Source organism: Penicillium psychrofluorescens (genome assembly GCF_964197705.1).
Source record: "Penicillium psychrofluorescens genome assembly, chromosome: 1".
In the NCBI taxonomy this organism is placed as follows: Eukaryota; Fungi; Ascomycota; class Eurotiomycetes; order Eurotiales; family Aspergillaceae; genus Penicillium; species Penicillium psychrofluorescens.
In genome coordinates, this window is record NC_133439.1 from 831070 (window position 1) to 857155 (window position 26086).

Consider the following 26086-nt stretch of genomic DNA (forward strand, 5'->3'; position numbering starts at 1 on the left):
GCCACGCTTTTCCGGTCTCGATACTGAACCGAGGCCCTCTCTTTTCTTTTTTCCTTTTCTCTCTCTCGTGACCCCTTTGCGATAATACCACACACAGTCGCCTATGCTGCCATCTATCTGGAGACATGCATGCCCGTGGGAGAGCTGAAAAAAAAGGGGACGGGTCCCGTCTTTTCTTTTTCTCTCTTTCCCATTCTTCCGTATCATAGACTTTGTGTTTCATTTACCGCTTGATCTCCATTTGCTCGCGGGTTGATAAGAGTCAAGTTTTCTTTCTCTACGTGTATGTATGTCATTAATAGTGGTACTTAGTCAATCAACAAGGGATTCTAATGATTTGTTGTCCTCCGTAATTACTCAGTAAATTTTAATTCTCACTGCGAACTATTAACTCTCTTCCTACAGGCGGAAGTCATTTCTCCGTCGCATTTCCGTCTCCCGTCCCCCGGCGGTTCTCCACTCTACGCGGGGAATACAATGCCCTGTCTTCTTCAACCGGTCAATTTGCGGAGAAGAGAATTGACCATGCCCCAATGACTTCTCGACCTCTCGCTGGTGGAGATCTCGCACTGGCGATTCAGCCTACCCAAGTAGCGCCAACTTTAGATGAGACGAGAAGATTTTCCGTCCGTTCCTGCACCGCCATGACTTTCCGGTCTATTGACATGCAATGTGAAGTGGTGTATATAAGAAAGGGCTCTTCCACCGAGCTTTGCATTGCACCGAAAAAACTCCATGGCTGCCAACATGGCCCGTCTTCATCTCTTGTCTCTTCTCATTCTAGCCATCCACACCATCTGGGCACACTCCGCCGCCATCCAGCAGCCGCAACTGGAGCAGCACAGCAGCACATCCCGCCAACGATGCCAGGCCTCTAGCACCCATTGCCCCGACGGGACAGTCGTCGTCTCAGCATCAGACCAACACGCCGACTTCACCACCATCCAGGCAGCAATCAACTCCCTCCCCAATGACACATCCACCCAAACAATCCTCATCCTCGCCGGCTCCTACAAGGAACAGCTCAACATCACCCGCTCCGGCCCGATCACCCTCCTCGGCGAGACCACCTCCCCGTCCGATGCAGCGGCCAACCTCGTCACCATCACCTGGGACGCAGCGAATGAGGACAGCACGGGCGAGAGCGTCGACAACGTCTACTCGAGCGTGATGATCGTTGCGCCCACCCTGGACGCGAGTCTCACTGGCTCCGGCACCACGGGATACCCCGTGCCGGATGATACGCCGTTTGGGAATCGTGATTTCCGCGCTTACAATATCGACTTCACGAACACGTACGCCGAGTACTCGGCGGGGCCGGCGCATGCGCTGAGCTTTAGTCGTGCTAATGGCGGGTTCTATTATTGCGGGTTCTACTCGTATCAGGATACTGTCAGTCGTCCTCGGTCCCTTTCAATGTGTTCTGTATTTTATTTCACGGCAAAGCACATTCCAACTAACGAACGGGGTGTCATATCTAGATCTACGTGGGCAAGCTGGGCAATGCATACTTCTACAAGAGCATTCTGGCCGGCCAAACGGACTTCCTGTACGGCTTCGGCACCGCCTGGATCCAATCCTCCGAGGTCCTTCTCCGCGGGTGCGGTGGCGGAATCACGGCGTGGAAAGGCACCAACACCACCTTCGCGAACAAGTACGGGATCTACATCGTCGACTCGAGCGTGCACGCGGCAAACGCCTCCGTCGCGCCGCAGATCAAGGGCACCTGCGCGCTCGGCCGGCCGTGGAACAGCCAGCAGCGGTCCATCTTTGCGCGGACCTATGAAGATGCGAGTATTGAGCCGAGCGGGTACATTGATTGGATTGTGGATGGTGTCGGCCGCTATGAGCCCGGGATTACTCTCATGGCGGAGTATGCTGTCTCCGGGCCCGGGTTTAATAGGACCGGGCGAGTTGATGGTGGTGTTGATACCCTGCTCGATCCTCGGGGCTATGAGCCGTATAGCACGCCGGCGTCGGTGTTCCAGGACCAGGAGGGCCGGTTTGGGGATGTACAGTGGATCGACTGGGAGACTGTGCAGGGAGGAGGACATTGATGATGTAGGGGAGGTACATAGGCTTTGATTTTAGGATAAGAATATGTGCTCGTCTCGTCATCCACAAGATCCGTACACATTTAATCCTTCCCCGAGCACATCCTGGCACCCACTTCTCTTCCGATCCCGACTACTCCTCGTCTCCGTCTCGTCCGCCACATCCTTCTTCTTCACATCATCGTCTAGTCCCGGAACATGAATCCCCTCCACACCACCCTTACCCATCCCTGCCCCTCCATCTCCAGTAACCAGCTCGCCCAACCTCCCCAGTCTGGCCAGATATGCGGCACCCGTATCAGCCCAAACCCTATACTCCCAAACAAGCAACCGCCCCTTCTTCCCGGGGTCACTGCTCACATCTGTCGCCAACGCAAGGCGGTACATGAAAGTCTCATCCCACGCCTGGCCGGTGGCCTTCCATTTAAAAGTCGCAGACCCGCGCAGCGAGACACCCATGCATGCGTCGTCGACGAGCCAATTGTCATCGGGTTCAAAAGTCATGGCTGTGATCTCTAGTAGGTCCGCGAGGAGCTGGAAGTACCTCGTTACTCCGTCTGTACCGCTGAAGGAACGGCCGAGGAAGGGGGCTAGTTGGGGGAGGCCGTGTTCGTGGGCTAGCGGTGTTGGTTGGGTGGTGAAGGTTGAGAGGAGAGTTGAGACTGGTGCCTGCGTGGTGAAGGCATTGCAGAGGGAATGGACGGGTTCGAGAAGGATCGTTCTCGGTGTCATCTTCTTGGTTTGTTTCTGGTTGGAGGTAGATAGGCAGGGTTGAGGTTGAAACAGAGTTGGTGTATAGTTGCAGCAAAGCCCTTACATAACCATGACGTTGGTCAAATGGATTCGATTCTAGGTATTCCATAAAGATGATAGATGATCGATCATCGCCTAGATTCAAAATGTATTTTCAACTCCAGAACCGCCACCAGAGCCCAGATCGCAAAAAACGCAGTCGGAAAAGAGCAAAAAGCAATGGGAAAACACCGAGCCCATCCCCGAAAAGGAAAGGGACACAAAAGATAGTACACGTCTGTCGCTCCCCAGTTGTCAAATTCTCACTGCCGCCACGACTTGCCGCAGTTCAGGCACGTACAGAACAGCGTCATCGGCTCGTCGGCGCTGCGCGTTTGGGCCTCGGTGTAGGTCACCTTGCGCTGGCCGCACTTGCCGCACTGTAAGCTGGTACTGATGCTGCGCTCGGCCTGCGCAACCATGGCCTTGTCCATGTTTTCCTTCTTGATCTTTTCGTCGGCATCGCGCTGCTCCGCAGAGCGCAGCTCGTCGTGTGTCATGCGGATAAAATGGTCCGGGCTGATCTCGCCGCTCATCACGCGAACGCGCAGCATCGGGTTCGACTTGTTCTTCAGGTTCTGGAAGAGACTGCGGATCTTCGTGCGGTACTCCTCCTTCGTCTCGGGCCCCAGCGAGTCGTATGCCGCCGTCTCCACAGCAGATGCTTTGGCGAGAACCGCCTTCGGTGACTCTGTCGATCCCACACACAGCCCGTCGTACATCAGTCCCAAACAGCTGTCGCGCACCTTGTTGCCCGTCTGATTGGTATCCACTGCGTCCGCCTTCCACGTGCGCTTGTCCGGCGCCACGGACAGCTTCGACGCCTTATCCGACGTCGTGGCTGACGAGGACGTGGCCGCCCCGTTCTGTGCTGGCCGCGGTGACCCGCTGGAGCCTCGGTTCGTGGCCGATGCGCCACCCGTCTTCTGCTTGTTCACTTCGTTCCGCCACTTGGACACAATCTCGCCGGACAGCCGTGCCACCTCGGGGGACTTGTGCTGTTTGAATTTGTTGACAATGATGCCGATGCGTGTCTGTCGAAGCAAGTCTTCTGTTGCCCGGACGCCCTTTTGTAGATCTTTGAGCATGGAGAGGATCACCGATGCTGGCTCATTCTGCGTCGCGGCTTTGGTCAAGGACTTTGCCTTGGCGTCGATCTCTTTGCCATCCATGGCCACGGGTAGGTAGGATGTGATGTGCGACTCGGGCGGTATAATAATAAGGAGCGTATGCGTAGATAGTAGAGCTGGTCACAAACTGCGCGACGGTTCTGTTAGTCAAATGTTCACTCGGCCTTTTGGATCCCGAAAGTGCACCGCAGAACCTCGTCCACCGTACACGCAAGATAATTCCAGCAGCAGATATCTCTTTCCCGGACACTCCCGTCCGGTCAGACGTCTCTGGTCGAGTATACTCGCCCTCGTCAAGCCGCACGTGTCATGTTCGCTTTCCATCCAGAGGGTTCTTGTTGCCAAACAGACCAGAGACAAAAGCAAGAAAAGAATGCGCGCGTGCAACTCTGCCCCTTGCACCCGCCGTTATGCGATATGGAGGGACTTCAGGATGAGGGTGAGGGGGAGGGGGTGGGTACTCACTCCAGGAAAATCCTGCGGTCGCGTCGACAGGATGAGAAAGGTATATGGCAGAGGGAAGAGAAAGAGAGAGGGAGAGAGAGGGAGTTGTGTTAAAGAGGGTGATATAGAGGAGGGAAAGGAGAGAGATGGTGGGTGGGCGGGCGATGAAGAAGCGAAGTTCTTTTTTCTCTCTTCGGGTTGGGGAGGTTTGATGCCAAGCCCGTTCGGCCGCGGATCCCGCATTCGAACTATACCTACTTCCAACAATACAATGAGGGCAGTTCACAATACACATTGTTATGATAAATAGTCCAAGGTGTATTCACATCTATGGGAAAGCGGTGTATCCTCCAAGCAAGACACTAGGAATGGCTATGCATGATTGTGGGGGATGAGATTATGTGCAGTCGTGGCCGACGGGGGTATATGGAGGGCGGTTTTGGGGCGTAAGTGTCGTCACTCAAAACTCAGGCTCGGAGACGCAGATGGACGGTGATCCTGAAATGGGGTGGAAGCAGAACAGACAGCCTGGCCTAAACACTAGTCTTGCCTAGGGCCTCGGCCAGCTCGTCGACGTCCTTGTCCTGCTTCTGCGCAACCTTCTCCTCCTCGGCGCGTTCGGTGTCCTTCAGATCCTTCTCGGCCTTGCGCTCATCTTCTTCTTCCTCCTCCGCCTCCTCATCCTCCTCCTCTTCTTCTTCGTCGCTACTCTCCTCCTCGAGCTCGTCCAGCTCGTCAAGACCCCAGCTATCCTCCGGGTCTTCATCAGTGCCGTGCTCCTTCTGACGACCCTCCAACAGCTCACGCAGATCCACAATGTGAGGATCCTCCTCCGAGAAGATGTTTCCATTGAGTTCCACGCGGCGCAGACCGGGCAGCGCTGTCTTGGCCGAAAAGGCAAATTGCTTCACACTCTCCGCCTTCATCTCGTTGTACTGCAGCCGCAGAGTCTGGAGCTTCTGGTTCTGGTTCATCCCCAGAGCCTGAGCGACCTTGACACCACCACGGGCAGACAGCAGGCAGTCACCAACGCCCAGTTCGCGCAGTTCGGGCCAGCCCGGAAGGACCATGGCCAAAGCCGTAGATCCCATAACGGTAAAGGTATTGTCCTGCAAGTCCAGGACCTCGAGGGCGCTTGCGTGGCGGAGACCGTTCTGCAACAGATGCGAAATACCCTCCTGCCGAATACCGTTCTGGGTCATCTTCACGGATTTGATACCAGCCGCGTGTTTCTCATAGGCACGCGCCCATGCTTCCATGCTGCCATTCTCCAAGCGGTTCCGTCCACAGACAATGCTCTCCAGCAGCGCCACCTCCTTGCCGGCCTTACGGGCCTCCTCCTTGCGCTCCGCGAGTTTGCTCAGGGCATCGGCCACCAGCGTGCCCGCATGGGGACCCAGTCCGTTGTTGTTAAGGATCAGATGGCGGAGCGGGATGTGGCGCGAAAGAAAGTCAACGAGGGGCGCCTGTGTGTTGAGACCGAAGGCATTGTCAGATAGGTTGACGGTGTGGACGGCTGGGATCTCGAGGATTGCGTTTAGGAGGGAGGTCAGGGCGGGAGGGATCTCCGACAGCAGGCGAGAAGTGAAGATGTCGGCGAAATCGGCAACTTCAAGGTTCTTTTGGGTCGCGAGCACAGCGCCCAGTCGCTCCGAGGCACCCACACCCAGGGTATTACCGCCGAAATGAATCTCCGTGTAGTCAGTGCTCTCGACGAGAGGCTTGATGTGGGCCTCGATATTCTCCGCGGTGTCGAGTTTGAGGCCTTTGCCTTCGAGCGAGAAAACCTTTGGAGGGGCCATGGCGGGGGTAGTGGCGCTGGGGATTGAAGGGTTTTGGTGGGAAAATGATAGAAACCAATAAGTTAAAACCCAAGGATTGGGATAGGAGAAAAGATCCCACGAAGTCGAAAACCAAAATCCAAGACGAGGAGGGCAGGGCAGAAAGGAGGCAAGAACGGACTATTTTGGCCGGTGATAACAAAAAAAGATCTACGGCGGATTACAGGGACCAGTTGCGCAGCTCTGCCATTACTAATTCGTCCTCTCTCGCTCTCTCTTTCACACTCTCTCATCTTTACTGCTGTTCACTTACTTGTTCACTATCATTTCTTGTCTGCTTGTCTCCAGTCTAGTTGTCCCCCATGTCACTCTTCGGATTCCTCGGTTCAGGTGGTAAGTCCATTCAATGCCTCTTACAAACACAGCCATCCATTGCCAGCCCATGCTCGCGCAAGAAGACTCGAGATTTGTACCTTTGACCGTAAACTCACTAACACATTTACTTCCCTATCAAGAAAAAACCACCGCCGCCTCTCAAACCCAGGCACCAGCCCAATCCGCCCAATCCGAAAAGCCCAAGGTATGCTCCGAGACTACCCATCCAACCGCAGCGAGTCATACCAGGCGCAAAACTAACAGACAACCAGCCCTGTTGCGTGTGCAAAACCGAAAAGACCGCCCGCGACGACTGCATGCTCTTTTCCAAGACCGACGATCCCACTCAGGAATGCAAGCCGATGATCGAGCAGTACAAGGCCTGCATGGCTGGGTTTGGATTTAAGGTCTGATCGCAGGATTATGACAGTGGAGTGTATTATACTGCATTTTTGTACCATAGCATTTACGGGTTGGAGTTTCATTGGTTTCTGTGGATAAGATCTAGAACTAGGCGCAGGATTTACAAATACACCTATCCCAACTCTTTCAGAAAAAGATTCAAATTTTGGAATGTGCTAGCGTCTAGTACTTTGTGGTCCTCCTCTAAATGGGGTATCAAATTCAACTTACACGACCACCTTTGGCTAAAATCAACCACCCGCCTCACTGCCGCTTCTTCAGACCAATCTCCTTGGCCGGGCTGCGGCTGTTGGGCCAGCTTTGGCAGATCAACTTCCACAAGCACCATAGGTAGGCGATTCCGAAGCCGGCGGCACCGATGAGGGCGTTCAAGACGACCCACAGATCCGGCTTTCTCGTTGGCGGAGGCACCCACGCTTCAAGGACGTGCCAGGCAATCATGGCAAGAAAGAAGCTGAAATGCACCAGTTTGGTGAGCGTCCAGAGTTCCGGTGTGCCTCGGTTACGGTATGTCTCCCAGGAGAAAATGGGAAGACCGATGAGATAGGCCCACAGAAGAGTCATAACGATGTACGGCACGCGGAGCTCTTCGCGCTTCAGCAGCGGGTACATGGTCCATGAGCCCAGGACGTTGGCCCAGCCCACCCATGCGCGGATCTCCTTACTCAGACCACCATCTCCGGCCAGAAGAAGGGTCATGGGAAGGAGGGGCAGCAAGACACTCTTCTCGTGTACCTGGAAGGAGAACAGAAAGAATCCCCAAGAGACACAGGCCAGAGCGGGGAGGAGCAGGGACGCACGCGGGTGCCGGAAGATGATGACGCAGGGGAGGAAAATCGAGACCACTGTAGCTCCGAGCGAGGCTTTCTGAAGCAGTCCGGTATCGAAACGGTTCAGCTTGTAGAACGTATGGATGGCGCACCACGCGTTGGCGACTTTGTCCTCGAACAGACCCCGAGCGAAGGGAAACACTCGGTGGATGGTTTGTGTCAGCTGAAAGAGAACCGCGTATACCACGGAGTTCTTGTCCACCGCAATGGGCAGTGACTGAAGCAAGGGCGGGGGCTGAGCCACAGAAAACGCCTTCCGAGCCTCAGCACTCGTTGCACCGACCAGAAGAGGGGCGAAAAGGAGGGTGAACGCGGCGATCGTGATAAGAGCAATACCAATAAGCCGGAGCACCCGAATCCGGGGGAACACGCAGACGCCCAGGAGATAGGCGAACATAACCGGAGCATAGTAGAGGGCCATCTGCTTGAATCCCAATGCACCGACGAAAAAGATGCAGGCCCAGAGCATGCGACCGGCCAGGATAGCATCCAAGCTGGCAACCATCAATCCCAGCATAACTGTGTTGTATTGGAAATGACCATGGTCTATGAGGATGGTCGCAGGCTGGAGGAGAATGGCAACCAGCGCAATCGAGGCAGACCATGCATGGACGCCCTGCATCCGAGTGAACCGGCGGAGGAAATTGACGACAGCGGGGATGTAGACCAGGTACTCGGAGATCATGACGGTGGCGCGCATGAAGATTTTCAGGTTAGGATGTTCAAAGCCACGGGAGGCGTCCAGGGCAAACCAGGTGGGATCAACGGCAGAGCCACTGTGCAGGTCAGTCATACTAGTCCACCGATTGAGCGTCAAGAAACTTACATCTTGCCCACTAGCCAGCTGTGATATGCAGTCAAGGGAGGGTAGTCGAGTCCCCAGTACTGCAGGTCATAGAGATACCACTTGAAGGTGGGTAGGTGGATGGTGAGCTCCATCCAGTGTCGCTGTGCCTCAAAGTCTCCATGCATCGGTGGAACCTGGAAGCCTAGAAGGGGTCAGACCTCAAAATAAGCCAAGTGACATGATCGAACCTACCCGAGTAGCCCCAGAGCCCAACTGCCCACCGGAAGAGACCGACGACCATGAGCGTGAGAGGCAGGATCAGCCATTGCGAAACACCCGCTCGGGCCGCCCAGAGAAACGAGACCAGTGGGAAGGCAGGCACCTGTTTTCCCGCTCCCACATGAAGAATGAGGTTGTTGTTCAAGCGAGGCGTGGTAGTGGTCGCGGCGGTGGTGGGAGTGGTCGTGTGGAGCTTTTTGCGACGCGGCCGATGCGACGATGGGGTTGAAGGGGCCATTGTGGGAGAGAAGAGGACAGGCCAGTTAGCAGCTCAGTCCGGTCACATCAGTTGTGGAGTAAGCGGTTACGGATGGGGAGAAAGTGGGTGAGTTGGAGTGACAGATCGTGAGTAGTGAAGAGACGCGTTGTCCGGAGCAAGACCGGCAGCTCTCAGTACCCACTCCTTATTCTGCTGGGTCTGTTCCTTCCGCTAACCCTGACTAGGAAGGCGGTCACTCGGACAGCCTCTGACTTTTTTTTTTTTTTTCTTACCGTCTGTCCTGCCTCCCAGATTTTTTCTTCTCTTCCTTCTCTCTCATCCTCACACTTTTTCTCTTTCCCCTTTCCCCTTTACCCTTCCCCTATCATTCTGTTGGTTCTCTCTTGAGGTGACCTTCCCCTGCAAAATCTTCTCCTCACTAACTGAGTAGCGTGGGCTGTACTTTCCAAGTACTTCAACAGACATCTCTGTGGGCTGATCACATCGTGGGCTTGAAATACTGCAAATCTATTCCTTGGGCTCTTCTCGTGGGTTTCATACTATAGACAGTTGTGTATCTCCTGTCGGTCTCTGTGGGCTTGAACACTGTCGGTTGCGGGTTACTGAGGGTTACTATCACACATCTCCAAATCGGGTGCTCTGAGGGTTGAAGGCTTTGCCGCACATTCCAAAAACACATTTTATCTGTATCTACTACAGTATGTCTTGTCTTCCCCCTGATCTGGATCCTCAACACTAACATTGTCTGGCCCAGATGTCGAAGACTAAGGTTTCCACCAAGGCTGAGAAGCCTAACAAGACCTTGAGCAAGGTCAAGGACGCTGGTGTCGCTAAGGCGTCCAAGTCCTCGTCGTCCAAGAGCAAGGCTGTTGCTAGCAAGGTCGCTGCCAAGGACGAGAAGAAGAACAAGAAGAAGAAGGAGCCTACTCCTAGCAGCTCCGAGTCCGAGTCCGATAGCGATGAGGACATGAAGGATGCCTCCAGCAGCAGCGAGAGTGAGAGCGAGGATGAGAAGCCCGCCAAGAAGGAGGTGAAGAAGGCTGCTGCCAAGGCTGCCGAGTCCTCTGAATCCGAGTCGGAGTCTTCTGAGTCCGAGTCGGAGGACGAGAAGCCTGCTCCCAAGGAGGTGAAGAAGACCGCTGCCAAGGCCGCTGAGTCTTCCTCCGAATCGGAGTCTGAGGAGGAGTCTGAGGAGGAAGCTCCCAAGAAGGCCGTTGCCAAGGCCGACTCCAGCGACAGCTCCGAGTCCGAGTCCGAGTCCGAGGATGAGAAGCCGGCTAAGAAGGATGCCAAGAAGGAGAAGGCCGAGGAGGTAAGTTACTGACCTTCTCCCCGTCTATCACGCATCACTAATCTGAATTCGACAGGATTCCTCCTCCGAGTCTGACTCTGATGACTCTGACAGCTCTGCGTCTGAGTCCGACAGCGAGGATACTGCCAAGGCGTCCAAGAAGCGCAAGGCTGATGACGAGCCTGCCGTGACTGCGAAGAAGACCAAGACTGCTCCTGCTCCTGAGGGCGCCTCGCCCAATCTGTTCGTTGGCAACCTGTCCTGGAACGTCGACGAGGAGTGGCTTCAGCGCGAGTTCTCCGAGTTCGGCGAGCTGTCTGGCGTTCGCATCGTCACTGACCGTGACAGCGGCCGCTCTCGCGGGTAAGTTGCTTTCACTACGTTAGTATCTGGATTAATCGCTGACCATGTTTCCCAGATTCGGTTACGTCGAGTTCACCGACGCTGCCGATGCCGCCAAGGCCATGGAGGCCAAGAAGGGTACCGACCTTGATGGCCGTACCATCAACCTCGACTACGCTACTGGCCGCCAGAACAACGCCCAGCAGGGTGGTGACCGCGTCCAGGCTCGTGCTCGCTCCTACGGCGACCAGACCAGCCCCGCCAGCGACACTCTGTTCGTGGGCAACCTGCCGTTCAGCGCTTCCGAGGACGCTCTCCGTGACGTGTTCGGCGAGCAGGGCAGCATCCTGGGCATCCGCCTGCCGACCGACCAAGAGACCGGCCGCCCCAAGGGCTTCGGCTACGTTCAGTTCTCGTCCGTCGAGGAGGCTCAGTCCGCTCACTCGGCTATGGCTGGCTATGAGCTCGAGGGCCGTGCTATGCGCCTGGACTTCAGCACTCCCCGTCCCAGCAACGGTGGCGACCGTGGTGGTCGTGGCGGCTTCGGCGGCCGTGGCGGTGGCCGTGGAGGCCGTGGAGGCTTCGGTGACCGTGGTGGCCGTGGCGGTCGTGGAGGCCGTGGTGGTTTCGGCGACCGTGGTGGCCGCGGTGGCTTCAACAAGGGCAAGGGCAGCATCCCTGAGTACAAGGGCACCAAGGTTACTTTCTAAGCATTAACTGTTTTTTGTACTGGTCTTTCTACTAACCTGGCGTGGCTATGACTCGATTTATTGATTTGTGCGACGATCTAAAAAGTTGTGTATTATTCGCTGTTATTATTCTCTTATGAATTGAATCCATCTACTTCATCTACTTCATCTACTTCACTAATTCTCAACGTCGCCTATACTTCCTGTATACTGCCTTCCCCTTCCGCCTGCCCCATTCCGCACGGGCTTCCCCGCAGTCTGGGCCTGCTGTTCTTCTATTTGTCTTGTCGTGTCTGGTCTTTCTTCTTCTTATAATCTACTCTTCTTCACTACGGTCATCTCCTCCTTATATTCTCTCCTTCTGGCCTGCCCTTTTGCAGATCACGGGGTCGCTTCTGCACATCACCTGTTCTGTCTGCTGATCTCACCTCATCATCCCCCTTCTGCCTTTCTCTCTCCCTTTTTCCATCTCTCTCCCTTTTTCTTTCTCTTCCTTTCTCTCTCTCCCCTACTCGTCCATCCTCAGAGCCAGTTGTCACATCTTTTTGGTGAACATCTGATTTTCACGGGCCAACTGAAATCCAGCCCTGGCAACACTCTGACTGACCACGTTGGGCACCCACCACAGGGATGGAGTGGATCCTGATCTCCAGCTCGATAAGATAAATCGTCCCCACAGTTCTGACCGCTCAGTCCCTCTTCCATCAGCCCACCCCGGCTCTCTTCAACACTCTATCCCTGTTATTATCAACTTTCCTTCTCATCTCTTTACGCTCCCTCCTCCCTCATCAACCGGCAATGCAACCAAATCACTACGACCTCCTAAGTCAGGTGCTGGAGCCCAGAGCCGCAAGTCGGATGACGCGCGATGGCCATCAGCCGCCTCGCGAGAACGCTGGTCAGCCACGGTCAGTGTCTGGTGCTGCGCCCATGAGATCAGAGGGTATGTTGTCCCTTTTATACCGCTCGACCCTCTTGCACTTTTTCTCTCCCCTGTCGATCGAGTTCACCATGCAAATAGCCTTACCACAACACAATGTACTCACTTCGCTATTACATAGACTCCTGGATCGAGGTATCCTCGCAACCATCATCATCATCTCTATCATCCGCTGCCACGAGCGATGATATCATTACCACTGGCCTGCGGGTCGAGCATCGCGCGGGCGCATACCATCATCGCAGTCGACGACGCCGTCTGCAACGCCTGGCAGCCGTCACGACGACTCAGGTAGACTACTCCTCGCGCGACGCCAGCCTCACAAACAGCAGCCAGGAGGAATACGAAGAAAGCGAGAGCGAGTCGGATCGGGTTGTCAGCAGTTCCAACGAAGAGATCGGCCGCCCCCGTCTCCGCGCACCTCTCCCCACTCAACCACCTTCATCCCAGTTTGACGCAGCATCATCCAGCGATGAAGATGACGCCTCCACCGCACTAGGAATGCGCATCAGCGATTCTCCATTCGTGCCTCAGCCCAATGTCTTCACGCACCCGCCTGTCACGCAGCATCCCTCGTGGACTCGGTCGACCGATTCTCGCCGGTCTCAACCCAGTGTCTTGTCGAACTCCAGTCGTCGTACCGCGATTCGAAGAGACTCTTATCCCAGCATGGGTCCGTCGCGCAGACATCCACCTCAACACAGCCCTTATAACATGATATCACCTTCCCACCATGCCGACCACGACGCAGCCCTTCGTGCGAGCCTGTCCACCTTGCTTTCGTGCGCCGCTGCTGCACGAGGGATTCCCAAGCCCGACCCTCAACCTTCGACTCCTGGCCCTTCGGGTGCCCAGCCATCAACATTCCGCCTTGTAGGCGAATCGGTCGCCATGGGAGAGGAAAGTGGCGGCGAAGAGCCACCATCGTCCACTCCGTACACGGAAACCAGCCCATCCATCGGACCACCCCTGCCACGAAGACACCAGCGTGGCCCCGTGGTTTCCACCGGTCCTGCCGTCTCCAAAGCCAAACGTCGGTCTACGTCTCCTAAAGAGCGCGGCGCCGCATCAAAGAAGAGCCGTCATGCCAGCATAACAGACTCAACCACCGCTGTCAGTCCCACGATCATGACGTGGGTCATCAGTGCCGGTGTCGTAGTTCTGTTTTCCGCCATCAGCTTCTCGGCAGGCTACATGCTCGGGCGGGAGGTAGGACGAGCCGAAGCAGGAATTATGGGTGACGGAGGCGTTCCTGGGGCCCGGGCATCATCAGCTGCGTGCGGCCAGGAAGCCGTCCGCGGAGGACTCAAGCGACTACGTTGGGGCACCGCTGCAGCTGGATCGGCCAGCATGATGCAGTCATGAATATCAAGAGATGCTCAAGACGAGACGAATTGACCATGATCAGCGGTCTACAGCGCGCGCTTTGCACCAAATTTTTTTTTCTCCTTTGTTTCTTTCCGGTTTGACAAGTCTGGAATTGAGTGAGCCTCGATGCATAAGGACGAGGTCTCAGCAAAATTGGCGTTTCTTCTTTCTGTTGCTTCCTCGCTGGAGAAGATAGGGCTGTAAGATGAGAGCCTTGTTTTTTGTTCGGTTGCGAGACTCATGGTGGCGGTGTTGCGATGTTCATGTTTCCCGTCTATACCCACTCTCCTTTTGGGGTTTAGCTCATTTGTTCGGATTCCCTTTGATATTTAATAATTACTTGAAGTTGAGCATTTGTACACAGTAGCTGGAGCATTCTCTATTGGGCTTCCCGTTGGCCCTCTTGTATCCTTTCCCAATCCATAAAGGTATAGATGATGGGCCGCGTTAGGGACACATATCGTGCTTCCAGTGTGTTAAGTTATATCCTCTACCTTCGAATCCGGGGTAGTAAGGACTAGTACATATCAGTATAGACTAAGAATGTTGTTGCTCATGGTGCATTCTTGGTCTAGCGGTTAGTTTACCAACTTCTGAGCAACAGTTTTACCCCGGATTATTCTCTCTACTGTGTTCGTTGGGCCGCAAAGCCACGTTTGGGTTCGCCACATGTTTACTAATGCTTTTGTTGATTCTTCTACGGTTTGTAGGTTAGCAAGCGAATGGAGCAATGAAGTTGCGAGGGTTGCAAGAGAAACGTAGGCTATGACGTTGTGTCTGGTGATATAATGATGAGATCTGCCTGAGGATCGGCTGTATATATATCTGAAGCAAGACCCTGAGCAAGTACTTGTCGGCATCACCGTGGGGAATCACCACATAGTTTATGTATTTATTTGCTCTGCTATTCAGTTGAAGTTGATTGTACTTCAACCAAGTGGCATCGCCCATAGCTCGGTTTTCGGCCTGGTATATCATGCAGTGCAACGTCCCCACGGCGCAACTAACCGATCACCATCATGATCACCATCCTCCCGATCGCGACCTAAAACTTCCATAAGGCTAGGAGACAACGTTGCAATGGAAGGTAGTAATATCGGAGGGAAGAGGGACGAGAAAGAAAAAAGCAAAAATGGCATCATCATCAATTGAAGCTACCACTGACATAGACCCGGCCGGGCAGAAGGGATAAACAAGGTATTTCAAATTCTTTTCTGTCCTCGATCTGAGGAAATGGGGATGACGCGAGGCTGTCTGCCAGGGCAGGACAGGAGTGGGGGCATAAGGAAAACTTTGAGTTGACGCTATTAGGTTTCTCACCGGCTCGGGCCTAAGATCGGACCGCCGTTCAGCCGGAGAAAAGGGTAGCAATGATCTGATGAGCATTCATTATTGCTCCGCACATGCATATTACACGAGTGATTTGTATTTGTGTTCATGCTTTTCCCACTGTGATATACTGTGATATACGATATAATTGTTTTGGTTGTGCATGAGAAGCTGTGGAACTGGGCCCAGATACATTTCCACCGTAGTATGCAAGATACTCAATAAAGGGAAGGAGAAGGTTTGGTGTAGCCAGGCAACTGTGGCGCAGAACTGGGTCTTTAGTCAACCGACACTGAGCTCTGTCCAGTGGTAGGTTGGCCTACGTCAGGCTGCTTGGTGGAGCGTGTCGATCAGCGTTTGGGAGAGGAGGCGATGGCTGGTGCGAAGGATCGGCGGGATGCGAGTCGTGGTTTCAAGTGAGTTTCTTCTTTGCTTTTTCTTTCACAATCTATAGCAACGTTTTATGCGGAATTCCTGCTATGATTGCCACTTGAGTGACTATAGGCCTGTCGTATGGAAGATGTTGTCAGGCGCAGAGGCGCCCTGACTTGCTCTATTGGTGGACAGCTGACTCAAACACCCATGATTTAAGAGTAAATATCGAGTACAACTATTGTCTCGTTTGTTCATTTGTTCAAGTAAAGTTCCTGTATGTCCATCAAATGCTCAACCCAGAGCCTAGAATCAAATGCTAAAATAGATACATCCAAATTAATCCCACCGTAAAAGCCATAGAACACCTTGCTAATCCCTTTCTAAAGGGGGAGAATTGTAGTAATAGAAGAGACATGTCGAAGAGAAAGACCGACCGGGGCATTCACCCTTGGCGTAGGATGGCCGAATAGACAAAGGAAATAAGAGAGAAGTGAAGGAAGAGATATCAGTTATGTGGTTGCCTGAGACCGTCGCCGGTATCTCAGGTCATCTCGACTGAGGAAGCGGCGGAGCTTGGTCGCGAAGCGGCAGGGCTGATGGTCTGCAAGGCAACTGATTAGTACACAAGTCAAACATGTCTCAGACAGCACCACGCACCATCTTTTCGGGCAGATAACAATGGGTCCTCCAGGCCTCGCGTTGTATAGGCCGAGGCCCAGTAGCCTGTGTGGCGGTAGCCCGTAAAAGTACAGCTGTTGGGGTTGTACTGCGGCTGTAGGGCTGCGACATGCGGGTAGAGTGCTGCTAAAGGGGCAAGCAGTTCGTCCGGGGGTGGCGAATGGCGGCTAGATAGACTGCCTCGGCTCTGTTGGGAACTGGTCAGCTAGGGCCGGGGAGGGCAGCGGGGGCCCATCGGTATACTGACGTGAAGCTCATAGTTGTTCTTGTAGCTCATGGCTGGCGTGGGATGAAGAAACCGAAACTTGTTGGGGTTGTTGAGCTGCAGGATGCGAGCCAGCTGCATTTTAAACACGATGTCTACAGACATGATTTGAGATAAGTGGCCAAGGAAATAAGCGGGGGCTGAGATCGTATAGATCGATCGAAGGTCGGCTGGGGTCGCGAAGGGCTTAGCGTCATTCCACGGGGAGCCCGATGCGAGAACCATCCGGGATCATCCCTGGCCCACCCCCTTGCATCCCCCATTCCACGTTTAATTCAGGGACCGTGAGATGGGCCGAATACACCCGCGACGCCCATCAGCCAGCCATCTCCAGGTCCGATCAATGATCTGCCGCTAGCGAGCCTCCAGGTCGAATCCTGGTGGCCGGGTCAGCGCTATTGAAGTTGCTATTGATCCCCGCCCGCGTTGGGGATGCTGCCATTCGCCGATCACGCACCGGATCTCCACCGGACACAGCCACAGCCTTGAATTAGATAAGAACGCACGGGCACCGGACATGTCCGTGGCTGGTGGATGTGGCTTGATGCTTCTATTGATCGGATCTTCAGAACTGCTCTCATTTTCACCCTTTCTTCTTCGGTCTGCCCGTCGTGCCCGTCATGGACGGACCGATCTTCATGGCACCTATAAGGCCCCATCGCCCCCGTGGGTGAGGATAGCCCTTTTCATTCTCATCAATTTCACTTGGCCTTTGTTATTCTTCTATCTTCACTACTACACATGCCCCCAACCGACCATGTCGCTGAGCATGCAGGGTTCCGGAAGAGAGTCCTGGGAAAACTCTCCGCATATAGACATGCGCGATCGCTGCTCGCGAGAGTCAGCCGCCCATCACAGTAAGAGATCCCACCCCCTGCGGTCCCGATGGTCCCGCCTTTCGCGCCGGGTGCGCCACGGCCTGAGTTCTGAGAAGTTTTGCCCCGGTCCAGGATCTGTCGAGCGGGATGCTGAATGCTCCTCGGACAGGCGCGCCCTCGAGGATGCCCTCATCAACAACCCAGAGGCCCAGTCTGTCCTGCAGGAAGGCGAGTTTGGCCGCGTGGATCCGACGGGCTGGTTCCCCCACTACAAGCGCTGCGTGCAGTTTTTCGTCACAACCAGCCAGCATTCGCCGATAGTGCAATCCATTGCGGCTTTCATCAACATCCGACTGCCCTATCACCAAGACATGGGCCTTGCTGTCGCCGGTACCCATCCACGTCACCCGGCACCGGTGCCGTTTGTTTCTCTCAGGCCATATGTTCGGCGCCTAATTATCACTGCGCAAGACTCGCCTGCCGTTCTACAGGCGTTCTTCGGGCATGACTGGGAGGCCGGCGTGGGCTGCATTTACAAGCAAGAGCGGGTGAACTTCCTCTTCACTGCCAAGAGCAGTGGGTGGGCCTCGACCAAGGCAGCCTACGACATCTTGCCTGATGAGCAGGCGCCTTTCCTGCGCCCACTGCGGGACCCGTCGGAAGACGAAATCAGAGCAGCCGAGGCGCGGTGGAGCGAATGGCTGGCGATGGAGGACTGGATGGTGGGGGCACGCAGTCCCTGGTAGGACTAGCGACTACTGATGAGCCATGACCCCCTTTGTCCCTCGTTTTGTTTTCTTGTCACTTGGTTCCTTTCTTGCACTTTTTACTTTGTTGGTGGGGCGGGCGATGACGATGGCACAAAATGACCCAGCGGTCGAGAAGTTCTCTGCGGCGTTGGTTGATGAATCTGTTCTTTTCATGTGGCGTTTCTGGAAGGGAGGAAGTCTGCAATATTATTCTGACAGCTGTCAAATGAAAATCCTGATGTTTCGAAGCTTTATGTCAGAGCCTTAGCGAAAAGCGCTAAACGATGCGCCCAGGCCTTTAATCCATGATAAATAGTAGGGCTGCTCCACCGAACGGTGCTCTGTGTTAGGTCAATGCTTGGATCAATATCTCCAGTGGGGAAGGTTGGATATCAAAATCGATAGCGCGCACCGCCACAGGCACGGACCCGGTTGACAAATTCTGGTCGCTAGTTTGGTGATGATGGCAGATCCCTTTAGCGGCGTGCCCAGGTATCTACCGTACCTACGTCGCCTCTAATCACCGTTTCCGAAGGTAGTTAGGGCTGCTCTTTAGGGCGGCTCCACCCTGACTCACGCGATGACTGACACTTGTCAGTCCGCCCAAGGGGTGCTGACAACCTGTCAACACGCACTAGGAGATCAAGCCTTGTCTCCTGTCCAGGTTCTCGGGAATAGCCAACAATGACAGGACCTGCAGCGATTGAAATCCACGAGCACGACGCCGCCAGCATCTTGCCGGCGCTCGCGGCTCAATTGCCGCACTCTGCCACCGTCGTGCGGCGCATCCAACACGCGCTCGTGTACCCTTCCTCTAGTGCCAAGATCCTAGCTACTTTCGCCCCAGGTACTCCAGCCCCTGAGCAACAGCCGTGGCTGGCTGCGCGGGTGGATCTCTTTCGCGGGCGCGAAACTCAGATCGTCGTCTATTCCAGCCTTGAAGCGGAGCACACGTCAAATCTGCCGATCACGGGCTCTGATCATATCGTGTCCATGCTAGATGTCAGCCCGTCGGCACTAGCGCAGGTCCGCGCCCAGCTACTAGCTCTGCTGACATACGTCAAAACGCATTTGCTCCCGTCATACCTGTCATTCATGCAAGAAACCAAGGCAAAGGAGGATCTTCAAACTCACAATGGCGTGCCTTTGATCCCCGCGCCCGATCCACACGCTTTCCTCATTGGTAGCTTGCATACGGGACTTTTTGCGCTGCTCCAATGTGAGCCGATTTACTCGGCGGAGAACCCCTTGCCAGGGATCAAGGTGCATCGCTTCGATGATCCCGCTTACTCAAAATATTTCTTCCCGCGCGAGATCTTCGGCTCGGACAGCGACTCGGCTTTGCCGTCGGGGTACAGATACCAGGACCGCCGTGGAAGGGTTGGCCTCCTCCCGGCACACCTGGATCTGGTCCAGAGTCGTACGCACATCCCCCGCTCCAGCAAGAGTTTGTCTACCATGCCCGGCGTGGCTGTCTATCATGATCCTTCGTCGGCACCAGAGACAATAGTCGATGATCAGGATGAGATGCCTATTGCCTGGGCCTTCCTGGGCACGGACGGCGCGTTGGCTACTTTGCATGTTGAGCCGGAGCATCGCGGTCGGGGTCTGGCGTTGCGGTTGTCCAAGGAAGTAATGCGTCGCGGGATGGCGCCGGGGGGGCTCTTCGGGGCTGGTAGTGTTGAGATTGCCGATCATCAAGATCGACTTGGTGATTGGGTGCATACTGAGGTGGCGCAGTATAACCAGGCGAGTCGGCGTGTCATGGAGAAGATTGGAGGCAAGCCATTGACCACAGTGACTTGGACAGTGATTGAGCTGCTTGATTGAACGCTGGTTAAAAGTATCGAAAGGCAAGTCTGCAAAGAATGTGAAATGTGTCATGAGTTCTCTATCCGGGAATATAGTTGGAGATTATGATGTGATGCATGACGGCACAGACATGGTTGAAATATCGGGTTCTCCCATCTGTACATGATTATATATTTGAATTGTCCATTTGCCGGGAGATGGACTTAAAGCTTCTATTATACCTTTTGTACCTTCTTCTTTGGCATTTCAATTTCGCACTGTGGTCCCCAAGAATCGTCAGATTCAAGCTTAATATCCTCTTCCATCAAACTCTGCTCTCCCCGAGACTCCCAGATGTAGGCATCATACGTATCTCTAAACTCTTCGATCTCCTTCTGACAACGAACAGAGAGGCCCGTCAAAAAGCTCAAACTTTGGCTAAGGCCAGGCTGGCTGGCCCGATAGAAGAGGCGCTTGTTTGTGCCTTCTGCACTCCCAATCAAGATATTCAGAGTCGCTAAAAAGTCAACCAGCTCACTAAGTAGTAGACTTTTTTCTTGTTTCGAGAGAAGGATAAACGAACGCTGGGTTTGATCTGGAAGCTTGTTCAGCTCAGCGACCCAGCTAGCGATCGTACTGGGTCTGTCGTTTTTGGTGCACGTATTGGAGTCAGGACGGAACGATTTGAATATCTCTTCCAAATCTCGACGCAATTGTTGGATCGTTTGTATATTCGCTTTTGATGTGTTTTGATGGTTAAGGATCCCCTGCGGAAACATCGGCAGAAGAGGGTTGTGCTGCCTGTATGTACCGAATTCTTTGCTTCCTACCACTTGGCGGGATTCGTTGATCACTTCAATCATCCTTGGCACACCATGTGACTGTCTCTTGGGTAAATCCGGAGCTGCTTGTGAACGGCGCTCTCTCGTACGAGATAAACTTGTACTAGGCCCGGGTTCTGGTGAGGACGTGGAGGACTTATCGATTGCCTCCATGGAGATATCTCTCGAGCTGCTCGGCTCATTCGTACCAGTGATGGCCCGGCAGGAAACCCTTGGTAGCATACTAGAGGATGTTGAATCAGGCAAAGTGGGCGTATTCTGCGTCAAGGTCACACTACCGAGGGCAATCTGTACCAGCTGCAACAGCAAGCCATCCGTCTGTGACGCTCGATGAAGCAGCGCTTCCACGTTCCGCTCCTGACGCTGCTCAGATTCTTCAATGCGATGAGTGATAGCTCTACCGAATTATGATTAAATTCAGCTTCTTCACAGGAGAACAGTGACCTACAATGTCCAAGTGCTCAAGAGCATGTTGATATTGTCGACATGCAATTGAAGCTTTTGCCGGAATTCACGTAGTGAGTCGCCCTTGAGATCCCACAGAAACCTTCGCCATTGCACTTTCGCTTGGCTCCGCACCCGCTGAGTGAGAGAAATTCCAGCAATAGCATACTGGGAAGGTGGTATCGGGGGAGAATCTTGCGCTGCTTCTCGGTACTTGGCTGTGGCGTTCTCAAGCTCGCGCAAAGTGCAGAGACACGAGTGGATCATACTTCCGAGGGTCTGCTTCATACTCGTTTCTTGTTCCAAAGATTGACGAGCAGCCTTTGCCAGGATGGTTTCTGCTGTATCGTGGAGGTGGCCAAGAGAACAATGCAGACCGAAAAGTACATCTTCAAGTTCTCTCAGATCACGCGGTGCATCCTTGCGGCCCTCAGTTAGGGCTGAGAATAGCCGATATGCAATCTGGGTACATAGCACGATGTCCCCTATTGAAAAGCCGAAGGACATAGTGAAGGGTAGAGAGCAGTAGAATAGAGGTATATATGAAACCAGAAAGGTCGTAGCTATTGTGATTTCAACAAAGCCGAGGGTTGGTCTATGTCTCGAGTCCGATATGATTAGGCGCCGAAAAGGTAAACGGTTCGAGACCCATGGATGTCTCTGCTCGCGATGGGGATCCGGCGCAAGAGGCTGAATCGTCAAATCGTTCAATCTCACCCCTCCCTCTGCCACAGATCAACCACCCCGCTCAGCGTACTCCGCCATTGTCGTTGGCCGATCTTCACCCGGGCGCAGTTAGCTGCGTTTTCATCGGCCTGCTATTGGCGGTATGTGCATTTCCAGTTATAATGGTGAGCACCGTCCCACGATCAACAATTCTAAACTGCTCGTATGCCCCGACGTGAGCTGATCTTAGGCCCAGAAATACTCGATTTCGTTCTTCTTCCGACTTGACGGGGGTGAGCATCATGCGATCCGAAAAGAGCGAACAGTGCATCCAACTCGTCATCAAGGGATTGCGCAGACCTGGCCAACATGAGAGCCCACGCGTAAAGCGGTTCAATTTCAGGAGAAGCGCTTCTATGGATCGCGTCTGCCGGGTCTTAGAAAGTGATTTGAATAATTCCGTCCTCTGACCATCTACAAATCCACTCACTCCTGGATAGGCTCCGACTATCTTCTACCGGTTGTGCTGAGGGACAACGCGAACAGAGAATTTGGCGATTCGGCCATTTGGCGTTCGTTTAGTGCCTTCCAAGAAGTCCAAGTCGTCGAAGACAAATCGGCCGCCGATAAGACGCATGTCTACGTGAACGAACCACTCGCTGCGTGTAACAACAGAGATCAGACAGTTCAGTTTGAGATCCTCGACAACGAAGGAGGCGGCTATACAGATCGCCATGCAAATTCTCTCGGCATAGACGGGCATTTTACAACGTGCTTTCATCGCACGGTGAGGATGCCAGACGATAACCGCCTGCATCATCTGCCTTCCTCACTGGGTACTTTCCCCCTACACAATATTGTGGATTATGCAGACAGGTTGCCCGATCATATGCTAGAGAAAGGTGGCGTGTTTCTCCCCATGTGGCAGCGGGAGGCATTGTGGATGAGTTTTCATACCACTGAGACATCTGTCTATGCCATACGGATCTATATTGGCCATATCAATGCTGTGACCGGCCAGAATATGATGGATCGTTCTTCTAATACTGATAAGGAACAGGATTATGTGGTTGTTCCTGGGCAACATTGGGTTGACGGTGTATGCATTTCTCCGGGGGTGGTCAGGCAGTTTGTCGCAATGCCTTGTAAGTGGCTGTTTAACTTGATGAACCCAACACTGACAGAAGTTGCATTGCAGTGGGCTCAGGCTATACAGTTGAGGGGCAGAAAACCGGCGAAGAAAAGCATGGTGGTCTCCAAATCGAGGTGATACCAGCATACAGACAAGGCCTCACAAAGTGGCTGCGTGCAGCACGAGAGGAGAATTTTACGACTCTGAAAGATGATATTCCATTTCTCGATGATAGCAAAACACCCGCAAGCCTGGGTTTGAAACCTGGCGACAGACTTCGTTCTTATCCGCCTGACTCGATATCTGAGAGACCGATGGTGCTTGCTGATTTGAAGATCACCCGTCGTGATGGGGAGCCCGATACAATTTATGTGAAGGTGGGTAAACACTGAAACTTGAATATTCGCAGTATCTCACTTTAGGTTGTTCAGGCCCTGTATGACGATGGCGATCCCGAGGAAAGTTCTACCGACCAGGAAGAGTGGATTTCCGATGTTAGCAGTACTTGGGAACCAAGTCCTTCTCTGAGCAAAGTTGGAGGTTCAGAATCACCTTCACGAGATATGACAAAAAGACCAAATCCATTTAAAAGAACTCGATCGGGAAAGCTACCCCCAAGCCCCCAGAAACGCAGCTCTTACACCACATTTGCTGGGCAATCCACTTCTCCATCGATTCAAAGGTCCAGGGACCCGCCTCAAAGGTACTGTAAATGAAGCCTAGCTGGTAGCTATACAAAATAGCTAACAGTATCTATAGAGCCCCATATGCAAAGTCTAAAACAATTCAACGGGACATGCAGGGGATTGGTTCGTGGGTAGGCAAAAGTCACTCGCTGGTCCGCAAGGACAAAAATGGGCGTCGCAGCCGCTCTCGAACTCGCTCCAAACCTCATGGCCATGCGTTGAGTGCTGCCCGGTCTGAGCCCGATAAAACACGCAGTGCCTCCCAGCGTCGTAAACACATGGCTGCTGTCGCTGGCCTGGTTGAGCTTCACTCTGGCTCTCGGGTTGCTTCCCCTTCAAAGATCTATCCAGACCCTGCTCGCAGCTCCACCGCTTTGATCGAGAACGGCAACGATGCAGTCACCGGTAGAATTCCCGCCGAACACTACTATGGCCAGCTTAGCAGTCTCGGCGGTGCGTACTACATGGATGATACAGAGTATGATTTACAAGTTTGCGAGCAGGCCGAGAAGGAGGAGGGTTGTAAGTACCCATCTTCTTTTCTCCATCTCTTTTCATTTGGTTAACGGCCGACAGGCTCCGCTGACGGTGTCCATCGTAATCCCTACGGCGAGAGAAATGATCCTAAGCCGTACCCGCCATCTCCTCAAGCTGCAGGCAAGTCTCCGCACTTCTTACAACAATTTCGATCAGCCGGACTTGTACAACCGCAGAAGCCCGGCCCTGCGTCACCTAACCGACCCGTGACCTCGATCCTCTCGAGCACACACTCCCAACGTCTAGGAAACGCTGTCCTACATTCCGAGAGCCCGTTCGGACCGCCGTCGCAAGAATCATCCTACTACACTACCTCGTCTGCCCCCATTTCGGCGCAGATGCCGCCACAATCTTCCGCTCTGTCGAACAGTTCTATTCTCAAGATGGACTCGTCGCAGCAACCAACTCCACCGCAGCCAGCAATGCTAAATCCGCCGCTCCCTGGGATAGGCAACCCCGGTATGCAGAACAAAAACGCCTATCAAAGCCCGCCGTTAGAAGCTAGCTCCAGCGTAGTGACTAGACCAAGTCTAGCCACAGTACCACGTGTCGAGCGTCAGGAAAGCAATGGCGTGCAGTGGATTGCCTTTGAATACTCGCGCGACAGAATCAAGATGGAATACACCATTCGCTGTGATGTCGAGTCAGTGAACGTGGATAACCTCAGTCAGGAGTTCAAGACAAAGAACTGCGTGTATCCGCGGGCGTGCTGCAGCAAGGACCAATACCGAGGTAATCGGTTGGTCTATGAGACCGAGTGCAACGCAGGCGGATGGGCGTTGGCCGAATTGAACCCAGCCTTGCGAGGAAAGCGCGGTCTTATCCAGCGAGCCGTGGATAGTTGGAGAAACAGCAATCAGGACCCTCGACTGCGTAGCCGACTGGTTCGCAGACAAGCCAAGACAAGCGGACGGGGACCACCTCCTTGGAGGGATCGCAATGAAAAATTGTTTACATCAACGAGCAGTGAGAGCGACTTGGAAAAAGAACCAGTCCCAGTATCCTGGGAAGAAAGGACACAAGAGAAAGGATTATTGCATCGAAGGAGAAATAATTCAATTTATTTGGACGAAGAAATGCCTGTCCGCGGAGCACCGCACAGAGCACCACGCAGAGCAGATTGGAGGGGAGAAGGAAGAGAGCAGATGAAAAATGAACCAGACAATGTTAAAGCCATGGGGCTCGCAGCTGGAGGAAAGCTGGGTACGTAAATCTGTTTCCACCTGGAGCCGGAACGGAAAGTGACATAGTTACTCCAGTCTGGCCCTTTGAACAACGCTGACAGTGCTGTAGTCCAGGACATATACCGCGACCCTCACCATCCATCCATATGGAACGTTGCTGCAGCGCGTATGATTAACGTCCACATCCTGGACCCGACCAGTTGCGAAGAAGTTACGCACATCGTTCCTCCACCGATTCCAATGGACGCATACGAGTATGTCGAAAAGAGACTACCTTTCTTCGTCGTCAACGAACAGATCGATGATCGGCTCAACGGTGGGAGGTTCGATGATATCAAGTCGGTCAGCCAGATGGACGAGAACAAGGGCGCCAATTCTCAGCCCCAATTTGATCCATCTCAGCCTACTATATGTAGGACTTGCGAAAGTAGATTGTGTGATTGCATGTGAGTTATAGAGTGGTTCGCTTTCCCTTAATACCGCGGCTAAAATCAACGCAGTGTGAGGCCATGCAACCATCAATTCTGTAATGTGTGCATCAGACAGCTGGAGGATAGCAAGGACAGCTTTGCTAGTAGCTGTCCTCAATGCAGCCGCCGCGTTTCCCGAGTGGTCGGTTTCTCGGCCCCGATGAATATCCCTGGTGAGGAATCAGTACGCACCAAAATGCCTGTGCGAGTTCTCCAAGTGAATGATGGAAGGGTCAAATTTGAATCTGTGCGGCGGTTGGGAGTATAGGTAGACACTAGTTACATGTAGTTGTTACATGTAGTAAGTAGTACGTGGATCTATACTTGCGGTGATAGGAGAGTGGGTCATCCCAATTAGGGTTAGCGTGGATGATT

At 53.7% G+C, this 26086-nt stretch overlaps 12 protein-coding genes across 12 annotated transcripts; 6 read left to right on the forward strand and 6 right to left on the reverse strand.

Annotated features, from left to right (window-relative positions):
- Window positions 1-747: 747 nt before the first annotated feature.
- Window positions 748-2057, forward strand: PFLUO_LOCUS286 (uncharacterized protein; the record flags this gene model as incomplete). Its single annotated transcript, XM_073780055.1, has 2 exons — window positions 748-1392; window positions 1482-2057. The coding sequence occupies 2 exons, from the start codon at window positions 748-750 to the stop codon at window positions 2055-2057; spliced, it is 1221 nt and encodes a 406-aa protein (XP_073634384.1).
- Window positions 2058-2114: 57 nt separating this feature from the next.
- PFLUO_LOCUS287 (uncharacterized protein) lies at window positions 2115-2786 on the reverse strand (the record flags this gene model as incomplete). Its single annotated transcript, XM_073780066.1, has 1 exon — window positions 2115-2786. The coding sequence occupies one exon, from the start codon at window positions 2784-2786 to the stop codon at window positions 2115-2117; it is 672 nt and encodes a 223-aa protein (XP_073634385.1).
- Window positions 2787-3109: 323 nt separating this feature from the next.
- On the reverse strand, window positions 3110-4018 carry PFLUO_LOCUS288 (transcription elongation factor TFIIS; the record flags this gene model as incomplete). Its single annotated transcript, XM_073780077.1, has 1 exon — window positions 3110-4018. One exon carries the CDS (start codon window positions 4016-4018, stop codon window positions 3110-3112), a length of 909 nt encoding a protein of 302 aa, XP_073634386.1.
- Window positions 4019-4953: 935 nt separating this feature from the next.
- PFLUO_LOCUS289 (Ran GAP Rna1) lies at window positions 4954-6222 on the reverse strand (the record flags this gene model as incomplete). The annotated part of the gene is made up of 1 exon (XM_073780088.1): window positions 4954-6222. One exon carries the CDS (start codon window positions 6220-6222, stop codon window positions 4954-4956), a length of 1269 nt encoding a protein of 422 aa, XP_073634387.1.
- Window positions 6223-7242: 1020 nt separating this feature from the next.
- PFLUO_LOCUS290 (Glucosyltransferase-like protein) lies at window positions 7243-9133 on the reverse strand (the record flags this gene model as incomplete). The annotated part of the gene is made up of 3 exons (XM_073780099.1): window positions 7243-8605; window positions 8656-8818; window positions 8869-9133. 3 exons carry the CDS (start codon window positions 9131-9133, stop codon window positions 7243-7245), a joined length of 1791 nt encoding a protein of 596 aa, XP_073634388.1.
- A 736-nt stretch (window positions 9134-9869) lies between these two features.
- Window positions 9870-11458, forward strand: PFLUO_LOCUS291 (nuclear localization sequence binding protein; the record flags this gene model as incomplete). The annotated part of the gene is made up of 3 exons (XM_073780111.1): window positions 9870-10427; window positions 10483-10769; window positions 10825-11458. 3 exons carry the CDS (start codon window positions 9870-9872, stop codon window positions 11456-11458), a joined length of 1479 nt encoding a protein of 492 aa, XP_073634389.1.
- Window positions 11459-12235: 777 nt separating this feature from the next.
- On the forward strand, window positions 12236-13742 carry PFLUO_LOCUS292 (uncharacterized protein; the record flags this gene model as incomplete). The annotated part of the gene is made up of 2 exons (XM_073780122.1): window positions 12236-12380; window positions 12499-13742. The coding sequence occupies 2 exons, from the start codon at window positions 12236-12238 to the stop codon at window positions 13740-13742; spliced, it is 1389 nt and encodes a 462-aa protein (XP_073634390.1).
- A 2216-nt stretch (window positions 13743-15958) lies between these two features.
- Window positions 15959-16497, reverse strand: PFLUO_LOCUS293 (uncharacterized protein; the record flags this gene model as incomplete). The annotated part of the gene is made up of 3 exons (XM_073780133.1): window positions 15959-16050; window positions 16107-16314; window positions 16375-16497. The coding sequence occupies 3 exons, from the start codon at window positions 16495-16497 to the stop codon at window positions 15959-15961; spliced, it is 423 nt and encodes a 140-aa protein (XP_073634391.1).
- A 652-nt stretch (window positions 16498-17149) lies between these two features.
- PFLUO_LOCUS294 (uncharacterized protein) lies at window positions 17150-17956 on the forward strand (the record flags this gene model as incomplete). The annotated part of the gene is made up of 1 exon (XM_073780144.1): window positions 17150-17956. One exon carries the CDS (start codon window positions 17150-17152, stop codon window positions 17954-17956), a length of 807 nt encoding a protein of 268 aa, XP_073634392.1.
- Window positions 17957-18643: 687 nt separating this feature from the next.
- PFLUO_LOCUS295 (uncharacterized protein) lies at window positions 18644-19789 on the forward strand (the record flags this gene model as incomplete). The annotated part of the gene is made up of 1 exon (XM_073780155.1): window positions 18644-19789. One exon carries the CDS (start codon window positions 18644-18646, stop codon window positions 19787-19789), a length of 1146 nt encoding a protein of 381 aa, XP_073634393.1.
- Window positions 19790-20770: 981 nt separating this feature from the next.
- PFLUO_LOCUS296 (uncharacterized protein) lies at window positions 20771-21543 on the reverse strand (the record flags this gene model as incomplete). The annotated part of the gene is made up of 3 exons (XM_073780166.1): window positions 20771-20815; window positions 20887-20989; window positions 21041-21543. 3 exons carry the CDS (start codon window positions 21541-21543, stop codon window positions 20771-20773), a joined length of 651 nt encoding a protein of 216 aa, XP_073634394.1.
- A 2087-nt stretch (window positions 21544-23630) lies between these two features.
- Window positions 23631-25672, forward strand: PFLUO_LOCUS297 (uncharacterized protein; the record flags this gene model as incomplete). The annotated part of the gene is made up of 4 exons (XM_073780177.1): window positions 23631-24042; window positions 24097-24897; window positions 25351-25583; window positions 25658-25672. The coding sequence occupies 4 exons, from the start codon at window positions 23631-23633 to the stop codon at window positions 25670-25672; spliced, it is 1461 nt and encodes a 486-aa protein (XP_073634395.1).
- Between the last annotated feature and the right edge of the window lie 414 nt (window positions 25673-26086).